The 12,293-nt window shown below is 40.9% G+C and overlaps 1 protein-coding gene across 9 annotated transcripts in view; it reads left to right on the forward strand.

Moving 5' to 3' along the window:
* The window catches only part of PGM1 (phosphoglucomutase 1), a 157,434-nt gene that overhangs the window by 17,271 nt on the left and 127,870 nt on the right, over window positions 1-12,293 (forward strand). For 8 of the 9 annotated variants that reach the window (XR_013376407.1, XR_013376408.1, XR_013376406.1 and 5 more), the window contains exon 1: window positions 10,549-10,863. The exons of the other annotated variant lie outside the window; for it this stretch is intronic. Coding sequence is in view for 5 of the 8 variants with exons in the window: in XM_077892090.1 (XP_077748216.1) it covers window positions 10,564-10,863 (300 nt within the window). In the remaining 3 variants the exon portion in view is untranslated. Of the gene's footprint in view, window positions 1-10,548; window positions 10,864-12,293 lie in introns of those variants that run through there. 9 annotated transcript variants of the gene reach the window in all.

The raw sequence follows: 12,293 nt of genomic DNA on the forward strand, positions 1-12,293 counted from the left end.
AAGCCTTGTTTGCACTTAAGCCTTAAGGGCGGGAGAGGGTGCCTCCATGCAGCCAACTTGAACTGCTTGCTTTTCATCCCAGGAATTCCCATACATGGTTCAGAGTGGAGAAAACATGCACAGTTCTTTAGATTGCTGTTTTATTTTATTTATTTTTTTAAACTTTTTTTTTTAAAGATTTTATTTATTTTTTCATGAGAGACACAGAAGAGAGAGAGGCAGAGACACAGGCAGAGGGAGAAGCAGGCTCCATGCAAGGAGCCCGACGTGGGACTCGATCCTGGGACTCCAGGATCACACCCCAGGCCGAAGGCAGGTGCTAAACCACTGAGCCACCCAGGGATCCCTAGATTGCTGTTTTAAAAGCTATTGTTGATTATTTGCTGTTCACATGGCCACATACTACAGTAAGAAGCAGCATAACATGATGGTTGTGTGTGGGCTCTGGAGCCAAATTGCCTGTGTTCAAAATCCATCTCCACAATTTCTCAGCTATTTGGCCTTGGGCAGATTATAAATGTGTATCATCTGTATCCCCAGGTGTCCTTGTCCCTAAGATGGGTCTGGGAATGATAGCATTGATCTTAAGTCTAAAGATCTAATGAGCTAATTCTTTTTTTAAATTTTTTTAAATTTATTTTTATTTTTTATTTTTTATTTATGATAGTCACACAGAGAGAGAGAGAGAGGCAGAGACACAGGCAGAGGGAGAAGCAGGCTCCATGCACCGGGAGCCCGACATGGGATTCGATCCCAGGTCTCCAGGATTGTGCCCTGGGCCAAAGGCAGGCACCAAACCGCTGCGCCACCCAGGGATCCCTAATGAGCTAATTCTTATAAAGCTCTTGGAACACTGCCCAACACACTGACCTACTGTGGTTATTTCCTGTATACAACAACCTCTAAAGCAGGTGTCGTCATCTCTATTTTACAAATAAGAAAACTGAGGCCAGAAAGGCCGTACACAGCCAGAGGTGGTAAAGGCAGGGTTCAGACCCAGGCCTATCTGATTCCAAAGCCCTTTGGTTAGAGCAGGGCTCGTAGATTCCCTACCACACCCCTCATACCTCCCACACACTGCCCGCTGCCTTTCTCTGGCCCATTATACATGTTCACCACCCAGACCCTCCTATAGCATTAATTGATTCCTGCCTGGTCTAGCATGCTCTAGAGATCAGAGGCTGTGTTAGAAGGATGTGATCTGTCCTTTTCAACATGTCTTTCTGATTTTGGTAGTTTGGGTAATGTTTATTGAGTGCCCCTCTCTGGTTAGGCATGGTGATAAGTACTTTACATGCCTTTTCTCATATACTTTCAGATTTTTTATTTATTTTACTTTTTATTTTTAAAGATTTTATTTTTATTTATTCATGAGAGACACAGAGATAGGGGCAGAGAATAGGCAGAGGGAGAAGCAGACTCCCTGCAAGGAGCCCCATGCAGGACTTGATGCCAGGACCCTGGGATCACACCTGGAGCTGAAAGTAGACGCTCAACCACTGAGCCACCCAGGCGTCCATCCTTTCAGATTTTTTAAAGGAAGCTTTACTATCTCTATTTCACAGAAACTTAGGCTCACAAAGATTCCACAGAAAGACATCCCCTTTTTGTGGGCACCTTCATTCACTTCCTTACAGCTGGACATCCTAGTTTTTCCAGGCTGTGCAATTGAGAAAATCCTTAATAATGAGACAGAGAACCTCACCAAACCTTTCCCCTTATTAAAAGCCCAGAAATCCCACTGTGTTTTAATCATTTGATAAAGGGCCAGCCACTGGCACAAAACTAGAGGGGGCATGATTCCCATTGTATTTGAAGTGAATAGGGCCCCCTAGAGTCGTGTGATGCCACTAAGCCCAGCTAGTGTTAGTGTGCCTCCTTGTGAAGTCGTGAGAAATCTTGCATGTTTTTCCATTTTCCACCACAAGAGGGAAGCAAGCAACCACAAATGATTTGAAAATAAAGCAATTCTTTAGATCTACTTTTTAAGCTAATTAGTTAATTAATTTTTACTTTAAAAAAAAAAACTGAGGGGTTTCCATATGTAGTTTCTGGTAATATCCAGAATATAGGAAAATATTAGCACCTAATGAATATTCTTAAGGGAGTTAAATGAAAATTTTCTTGAGAATGCTCCAAAAAGGAAGTAAAAGACACATAAAAATTCTATATAAATTGCCATTTTTATAGGTCAAAATGGTTGAATATTGGCAATTTCTAATAAAACAGGAGCCCTCCTCCTAAGTGCAGTATGTAGGAGAAGGTCTCTCAAGCCTTGTGCATCTTCAAAGATTGTTTTTAGATTCAACCACATGAATTAAGAATGGCATTTGTGGAGATGGGGATTGCCTTCCTTACCTTCTCCCTCACCTCTGAGAATTCACAACTCTCTCTTGATGTTCCAGATTAGCACTTCTTACTTTTTTTTTTTTTTTTTTTGTAATGATTTGTTGACTTATTGCTTTCTCTTTAGACCAAAAGTTTCTTGACAACTTGAGTCTGTCCTCTTCCCATGATGCATGGTGTTTGGTGAAATGAATGCAGCAGTTTATGTAGTAACTGCTGGGTACGTGGGTGGATAAACAGATGGACAACAGACTGACCAATGCTAAAGGATGTATCTGCTCTGATGCAACCATTTTGGCTTTAATTTCAAAATATGCTCTAGGAGTCTTTTTTTTTTTTTTTTTTTTTTAGGATCATTTATTTATTTATTCATGAGCAACAGAGAGAGAGAGGCAGAGGGAGAAGCAGGCTCCTTGCAGGGAGCCCAACGTGGGACTCAATCCTGGGTCTCCAGGATCACACCCTGGGCTGCAGGCAGCACTAAACCCCTGCACCACCAGGGCTGCCCTGCTCCAGGAGTCTTTGAGCCTGAGATTCTGTGCAACTCTGAGCCATCCAGCCCTTGGGATTCTTCAGACTTTGTACTTTCTTTATCATTTAATGTAATTTCTCCTTTTCTTTAAAGGACATTTCCTAACTCTGTTAAAACACATATACTCATAGATAGGTATGAAACACAGCTACATCGTTTCAGATTGATTCAAGGCAGTAATAAAGGCTAACACTTACGGAGGACTCACAAGGTGCTAAAACCAGCTATCCTATTCTTTATCTTTATTAACTCATCGTGTCTTTATACAACAAACCATGCAGTATGTACTGTTTTATTTCTTTCTTTAACTCTTTAAAGGATGCATTGTTTAAATTGAAGTAGGATTGACATGTAATATATTACTTTGAGGTGTACAGCATAATGATCTGCTTATTTGTATGTATTGCAAAATGATCACAGTAAGTCTAAGTAGGTGTTATTTTCAGGTCCCATTTTAAAGATGAGAAAGTAGGAGTACCAAGAAGTTAGATATTTTGCCCAAGATGACCCAACTAGTAAATGTTACTCTGCCTTTCACCTTGCTGTTGACTGGGGTTGCTCAAAGGGAGAAAGAGGACAACTTTCCTCTCTTCCTCTTCTTGCCTGGGTGGGACAGCAGATGGCTCAGAGCTGGCAAATGGGAGCCACACACCACTGAGCTCTGCTCAATGCTGGGAAGGGCTGCAGGTGGTGGCAAGTAATAGGAAGCTGGTCAGACTATGGTGAGTTGCCAGGAGGATTGCTCTAGAAGAAGTGTCTCCCAAAAGCCGATGGTAGAGTGGAAGCAGAGCCTCCCAGGAGCCTGAGATTGGAGGAAGCTTGGCAGCCAGTCCCTGTCTACCCGCTCAGTTTATCTCAGCTTTGTTTTCCTCTCTCTCTCTGTTGACTCGGTTGTCAGTGTAAGTTGGTGGGTTTCTGTGTGTGTGTATGTGCATGTGATCTTAGTTATAAAGTCATTTACTCAAATTCCTATGAACATTGCACATTTATAAATCAAATAGGCTTATATACTTCTAAAATTCTTTGTCTTACAAGCAAATCTTGAAAATATTCAAGTTGTTCCCGTATAATCTAATAATGATAACAGCAGATACTTTTTTAGGGCATCTTATACCGGCTCTGGTTTTAGAACTTTCTGTGTATTACCTCATTCAACCATAGCTGCACACAGCGAGTGAGCTAGGGGGTCTGTTATTCTTCCCATTTTTACAGATGAGGCCATGGACACACAAAGAGGCTAAATGACTTTTCCGAGGTCACACAGCTAGTGACCAGCAGAGCTGGGTTTCCAGCCCTATTCCCTGCAACACTACAGCAAATTATCTGCATCTGATGATTGAAACTTCAAACTGTGGATATGGTACAAAATTTTCTTGCATGTTCCAATGTTTATAATTTTGATAAAATTCTCTTACCTCCTTAAAATTGTAAGTCAAAATAGGTTACTTAACTACACATTATAAATTGGAAATGCAAGACTAATCTGTTAGATAAACTAATACCCCAGATTCTCCTAACATATTTAAAATACCAAATATACTTAGATTTTCTCCCAAACTTACTGCAAAAATATTAATGCTACAAGTCTGATTTATTTTATTATTTGTATACTATAAGTTTGATTTATTTCATGTGCATACTTAATTCTAAATCTGTGTCTAAATATGCCCTCTTCAAGGAGCATCTGGGTGGCATATTTGGTTGAATTTCCAGCTCTTGGTTTTAGCTCAGGTCGTGATCACACGGTCATGATCTCACAGTTGTGAGCTCAAGCCCTGCATCAGCTCCACACTCCACTCAGAGCCTACCTAAGACTCTTTTTTCCCTCTCCCCGTGCCTAACCCCCCATGCATGAGCATATGTGCATGCACTTGCTCTCCCTCTCTCAAATCAATCAATCTTTAAAAAAATGCCCTCTTCAAAAACCAGTCTCTCACCCCAAATAATTAAGGGTGACCTTTCCAATTGAATTGGGGTGACATTGTCAGCTGACTGAAGTGCGTGTTGACCAGAGATAGGGATATGAAACCACCCCTGTCCAGAACACAATGCCAGTAGGGAGTCTCAAGCAGCTTTTGTTCACAGACCACATTCCCTAATTCTCATGTCTAATGAATCCACAATCCCTACCCTCTTGAGGAGATTCATCTAACCTATTTTATGCTTGATCCTATTCTAAATTGTTTTCCAATTCTTTCCGTACATTGGGTCTACAAATCTTAGAGACGTCTAGATGATTCACAGTTGCATCCTGCATGTAGCATTCAGGTATTCTTACATATTATGTGACTGTCAGTCATAATTTATGGATATTCTCATGACATGTCTGTCCCTGGCCCACAGCTCCTGAGTTTACCTATCTTCCCAGTCCAAAGACTAACTGAATCAAATCTGTATACTTTTGAGTCCTAATTCTAGATACCTGGGAGGGAAAATATGATTGATCTAGTTTTGGTCAGGCATCCACTTCTGGTGATCATGGCCTGGCATCAGGGTCCTATAGTAGAACATGGCTAGGAGTCTACTCTTGTGTGGTGGGTAAGGGATAGTTCTCAGAGAAGAGAGGGGATAAATGGAAGGAAGATACTATGTGTAGAAGGAGTCAGAGGAAAGAGGCTGTTTGGGTGGTGTCTTCATGATGGAGGGGAAAATTCCAACAGGGCTCAGAGTAGCCAAGGACTCAGAGTTGAAGTCTTGTGCAGGAAGCCGGCAGAGGAGCAGCTCTGGGCAAGACACCATTGATCAGGATTGTCAGAGCTGCCTCAGCTGAGGAAGGAATCTGTTTTTGCATCCTTGTTAATCTTTTTCTAGTCTCTCCTTCTCAAAGCTATTTGATGTACCACTGGCAGCCAATTCGTTTTCCAAAAACATACCAGTTTAGATTCCTTTTGCTTAAAAATTTCCATAGATTCCAGTGCCTACAAAAGAAACTTTAGCGTGGTTCATGAGATTTTGTCATCTTGCCCCAACTGTTTCTCCTGTCTCACCCCATTACTGTAACCTCTCAAGAGCCATAGGTCTGTTCATGTACCTCTGGGACAGGGCCGAGGCCACCACACGAGGGTGGCTTCTCTGACATAAACTTAAGAACAAAGGTCCATGCTCTTCTTTCTCTTCTCCACCTCCTGAATATGAAAAAAAAAATTCCTAATTTTATATCATTTTCTAGTTCACAAAGGCTTTCACAGACATTTGGTGAGGTCTTCATCACAAAAATTTTGTGAGGCAGATATTATCCCATTGTAGAGATAGGGAAATTGAGGATTGGAAAGGTGAGGGGGCTAACAGTTACTGACATTCTACTAGATGCCAGATGCAGCACTAAGTGTTTTCACATATGGCACCTGATTCAATTCGTGGAACAACCTTGAGAGCTGTCCCCATCTTACAGGCTTAGTTCAGTTAAGTAACTTGCTCAAGATTAAATTTATCATGCAGTTGAAAGTCAGAGATTTGTATCTGGCTTCTAAACATGTGGTCTTTGCATTATCTTGCAATGCCTAGCCTGGGCTAACATTTACTCTATGCTTCCATACTGTTGGTGGGAGAAGTGAATGTTTCCCATCCATTGGGTCACACACCTGAACCACTCAAGCAGGCACCCATAGCTGTCACAAGGGCAGGGCTTCAGGCTGGGGGTCTGATGATCTCTGCTGCTTTTGGCACAATTAATAGCTTTCATTCTAGTGCTTACCCCAGAGACAGGGTTAGCGGTCCCTTTCCCCATGCCTAGTACTGTGGCATCAGCTAAAGAACGTAGTTAGCTACCCAGTAAGTATTTACTGATGGAAAGAAAGCCAAAATGAATAAAGGATGGGCAAGCTTGCAGTTTCCATTGTGTTCTACTAGGGAGGTATCCGCAGCTCACAACAGGAGTTGGAAGTCTTTGTGAGGCCGGGAGCAAAGGGGTTCATAACTCTGCCATTGTGAAATTGATTGTACCCAAGACCAGTATGAAAGTTCCTTGTCTGAAGGGAGTAATCCTTAAATCCCCCATATGGTTTAAATGTAATTTGTGTCATTGTGAAGGAGTACTGGCAACGCAGGTGAATTCATTAGGCCAAATTGGGTTCGCTATGCTCGACAGTAACGTTTCCGAAGATGAAGTTCAACCTTTGCTGGAGAAGCTAAAACAGATGAGTTTCTTAATCGCTGCCCTACTTAGTCTGAACACTGTAGGAAGCTTCATGTTCTTACCGCCCCTTCTTTTTTACCACACTTCACAGCTCATCTAACATTGCTGCTTCTGGTCATATTTTTATATGGGGTTGAGTTCTACAGTGTCCATAAAATGATGGCTCAAGCCCATTTTTAGAATAGAAGCTTTTCTAGGGCAAGGGTTACATCTTTTTGCTTTAGTTTTGCATAATGACAGACACGGTGCCAGACATATATAGTTTCCGGCCGCGTTACTCTCTGTTCTGGGGTACAGAATTCTTTCCTGTGGAGGCTTGGAATCACTGTGCCCTTAAATTGCTGGGTATTTACTGACATGTGCCAGAGCCATGAGAGAGGGAATCTTCCCCAGTCCATGCCTCGCTGAAGAGGCTCATGCACAGGAAGGTAAGAAGGCCCACAATCCTGCCTAGATGTTTCCTGCAAGAAGGATGCAGTGGTTCAGCCACTGGGTTCACTTAGTGATCTGATTCTACAGGGTAGACACATGATCTCTTGATGCTCAGTGACTGCTATCTGTTTCCTTCTGTGTTAAACAGTTTTTAAAATATGAAGATGATCTACACAGGAGGTATATTTAAAAATCTTGAAATTAAGAGGCAAATAATAACCTCAAGATCGCATATCAGGTACCTAGAAGGTTCAGATTGGAAAAGCACCAGTATTACTAAATTTGCAATATTTCCTTCAAAACTACTTTGGAAAGCTGTTGTTTTTTAACTTTTAAGAATCAGAATAGTTACATTTGGAATACTTTCTGTATCAGTTTTTAGATGCATTAGAAACTGTTGCTCGGTCCAGGTTTAATTCTGGAAAAGTGCAGCTTTTTATAAACCTAGAGTGTAAAAAAATATTTTTAGAAACAAGTTATGGTTCGCACAAAAACACACTGGTAAGCAGAGGTGTTCTAGCTTGTGATGTGGCTACAGGCTTCAAGATAAAAAAGCAAGTATTTCCTATCCTTTGAAGCCAGATCTGTTGGATCTCATGCTGTGAACAAACCTACTTTTATGCTTATATATTTTTTGTACTGAACATCTATTTTGAATTTGCATGATTATACCTTGATTCTTCATAACTTCTCATTCTATGAAATTGATTTGCATTAACTATAAACAGTAAATAAAATCAATGCGCGGGCAAAAAACTAACAAAATGTTAACTCTCTTAGTTCCAGCTTCAGGAGGAGCTTCACTGAGAGAGTGGCAGACCAGCAGCAGAGAACATGCTGTAATGTGTGGGCAGAGAAGCTTCAGCTGGGGATGTTGGAGCACCCTTATGACCAACTGCCCCTCAGTCTACCCTGGGATTTCAAGAACTTGTTAAGAAAACTACCAATTATGTGGTTGGCTGCTCTGTTATTCCCAGTGAAAAGATTATTGGGTTGATACTTCATAAATCTTGATTATTAAATATGTCAAGACACATATGCTGGCCTAATTTGCAAACCTATCTAGAACCAGAGAAAACTTGGCACCAAACTTTAAAAAAAAAAAAAAGAATTAAAAAAACTGTTTATTGTAAATAGCAAAACAGTGGGTATGTAAACTACTATTAAAACAGCAAGCTTCTCTGCTTATGTCTCTGCCTTGCTCTGTGTGTCTCTCATAAATAAATGAATACAATCTTTAAAAAAATAAATAAAACTGCAAGCTTAGTTCATAAATTAGTTTCTAAAGAATTTTATTTTTAAAAAGTAAATAAAGACCCCAAATAAATTATAAAAAGTGTCTTTTGGCCAACTGGTTTTTTCCTTAATAGATGTAGTCTTGAGAATTGTTTTAATGTTATGTCTCAGTCTTCCCTGCCCTTGGGCCAGTACCATTTGTCACTTGAAGGAGACCAGGCTTCCTTGCCAAGTGGCTGCTTTTGGCTCTTGGGCCTGTTCATTCAGCTGGTCCTGCACAGAGCAGCCCCCTAGTAAAAGAGCATTCTTGATTCAGAGAAGGTAGTCTGCTGCTCCCCATCCTGTTTGCTTTTGGACCTTGCTTAATGAGTTAGTCGAAAAATAGCCAGGTTTTGTTTATCAAGGGATTATTCGTGTTTCACGTGAAAACCTGGACTCCCAGTGCAAGTCAGACTCTCTAAACATGTAGTGTAACTAGTCCTGGTTTACTTTTTAAGCATCCTTAACAAGTTCACCAAAACCTTGATAATGAAGTTTCTTAATTGTCAATTTCTGCTGAACTACATACAAAAGACACATGTATGCATTTAAATAGATCATTAATGAAATCTGAGGGACCAAATGGAGGTTGGATGTTAAATTTATTCAGGTAGAATGTCTTAAGAACATCTTAGGTTTAGTCCAAATGCATAGGACTTAATCTGTTTCACTAAAAATATTTTCTTAAAAGCCAAGTCTATTTAAAACTGAGAAAATGAGGGGTGCCTGGATGGCTCGGTGGTTGAACGTCTGCCTTCGACTCAGGTGTTCCCGGGGTCCTGAGATCAAGTACTTCATCGAGCTCCCCACACGGAGCCTGCTTCTCTCTCTCTGCCTATGTCTCTGCCTCTCTCTCTGTCTCCCATGTATAAATGAATGAATGAATGAATAAGACTGAGAAAACAAAAACAAAATTTAATCTTAAGTTTGTATTATTTTTCCAGATAATAACTTGATCAAACCTCGTGCACTTAAAATACTTTTTTCCCCTCCCTGTGTTGCTTACATTTTCAAGGATTTGGTGTATCTCCATTCCCACATTTCCTTAAGTTCCAGGGACTGACCAAGCTGTTGATCATTCAGGGCGTATTTGTAGATATCGGTTCTTCTAGAGCTGAATTACTGTTTTGTTAAATCCTTGGTGGGCAGTGAATAAATCTGTTCTGTTGGATGACTTCTTCCAACTGGAATTGCATGTGGCTTGTAAAAAAAATTACTTGGGTATCAAAATAATGGTGATATAAGGAAACCAGAGGTAACTGAGATCCCTCACTTCCATTTTAAGATTGACCTTTAACTTGCTAGATGGCATGGGCCAACTGTAGCAGCAGATGGCCTTCTCAGTGATGAGTACCCAGAGAGGCTCTGCTCTAAGGGGTGTTGGGAGCAGAGGGAGCCACACCAGGGTGTCCTGTTCAGGAGCCTGTTTCTCGGGACTGCACTTGCTGCATCTTTGCCTGGGCTCTGAGAGTGGAGTCTGGCAGGCATCCGGTGTTTGTGACTAAAGTCTGCCACATGCAGTATCCTATGGAGCTATCTAACGGGGAGATGAGGCAAAAATAATTGAAGGGTATTTGGTGCGGTTATGTGGGCAGAAGTGTCTTCACCAAAACAACTCTGAAGATGTGGTGTGGGTGTGGGTGGGCGTGTGGCCCGTAACTTTTCACAAGGGGTGACGACAGCAAGGAATTAACCCAGCTTCCTCGTTGAGAGTGATCGTCCAGGCGCGACCTCTATTTTAGTTACTCAGATGACACTGTTGCAGCTTCAGATCGGACAAACTATTTTGAGGACCCTTGACTGCTCTCTGGACACCCGCTGAGCCAAGTGGTGAAAATGAAAGATGAGTGATTTTGATGAATGGATTTCTGGGAAATACAGAAAAATGGAAGAAGGGCCTCTCCCCCTGTTGACTTTTGCTACTGCTCCCTACTACGACCAGAAACCAGGAACTAGTGGATTACGGAAGAAAACCTATTGTTTTGAGGCGAAGCCATGTTATCTGGAGAATTTCATCCAAAGTCTGTTCTTTTCCATAGACCTTAAGGATCGCCAGGGATCCTCAATGGTGGTTGGTGGAGATGGGCGGTATTTTAATAAATCGGCGATAGAAACAATAGTGCAGATGGCAGCCGCCAATGGGGTTGGTATACGATAATTATTGTTACGTATCTGGCTCTCCACATATGTTTCTTTCTTCATTTTGCAGAAATATACAAAAGTACAAAGATTAGTATGTTGTTTACACTTCAGTTCTACTAACATCCAGTTAGCGTTTTGTTGTGACTTCAGAGAACATATATTGTGATATTACTCCTGAAATTACATTAGTCACATTAGGGTATAGGAATGTAAATTCGGCTCCTTATGTGTTGTACTTTTTGCCTTTTGCTTGAAAAAAATACCTGTTGCTTTTGAGACATTTAAAGCACACCCCCAGCCTTCAGCTGTCTTATCTACATTCTAACCTAGTCCCCAGGGGTACCCTATCCTGTGTAAGAAGGCTCTAATGAGTGGTGGAGAGAGAAGGATTTTGTTTTCTTTCAATGGCTTCCTTGTTGAAGTTCAGTCATTTGTCAAACAGGAGAACAAAAGCCAGGGCATGCTGTTGTTTGTGGATCCTGGTAGTCATGCAGAAATGCCAGGAGGGAATTGGAAAATGTTAGGTGTAAGCCTACCAAGAGGACCTGTTACAGGGGAACCTGCTTATAATGACCTTGGACACAAAGAAGCCCTGTGTGCGGTGAATTTGTGCAGTAGGGTAGAGTTAATAACTCCTGTAAGACTATAATATAAGGAGGCTCTGCTAGGAGCTCTGCATTGTGAAAAACTGCATTGGCTGAATTAGCCAAATCAGAAGGAATCTTGCACCAGTCTCAAGGATTTGCAGGAAGGTAGACATCAGGACATTCTGTTTTGGCTCTGCAGATTCCTCCATGGCACCAAAAACATATTTTTAGTGTTTTCGATTATACTTAGCAATAATTTGGAGCACACGGTCCCTCAGAATTTTTAAAAATTTAGCATGGCAACCAAGTGTGTTGGGCATTCATTATCAGTCTATTTTAATAATATGCCAAGCAGGTGTGATTGCAAAACCCAAATTAAAAACAAAAACAAAAACACACCACCAAATTAAATTTTAAAATGTTTGTAGATCCTATTGTTTATAATGCAAAGTTTCCTTCCTACCCCATTGTGGAATCTGAATGCCTCTCATGTAAAAATTGCTGATAAAGCACTCAAATATGAAATTATTATGAAGCATACACATTTTTAAGATAAAATGTGACATGCTATAAATTTTACCTTTGAGGAGAGCTGCAAAGGGAATGGTATTAAGATGCTTTTAATCTTGAGAGAAAGAACGAAAGGAACATTATTTCTTCGCATATATCTAGATCGTTGAGTGGATCTGGTACACTGTCCCCTTTGCTGTGATATATTTGGCTTCATTTCATTTTTGTATGAAGCTGAAGGATGTGGAAGAGGTGGTAGGAATGTGTAATTTAGGCAGACCCTATAGACTTGCTCAGATTTACGATCTGAAGGTTTGCTAAATAATACATTTAA

This window comes from Canis aureus, chromosome 3 (assembly GCF_053574225.1).
Source record: "Canis aureus isolate CA01 chromosome 3, VMU_Caureus_v.1.0, whole genome shotgun sequence".
NCBI classification, from domain to species: Eukaryota; Metazoa; Chordata; class Mammalia; order Carnivora; family Canidae; genus Canis; species Canis aureus.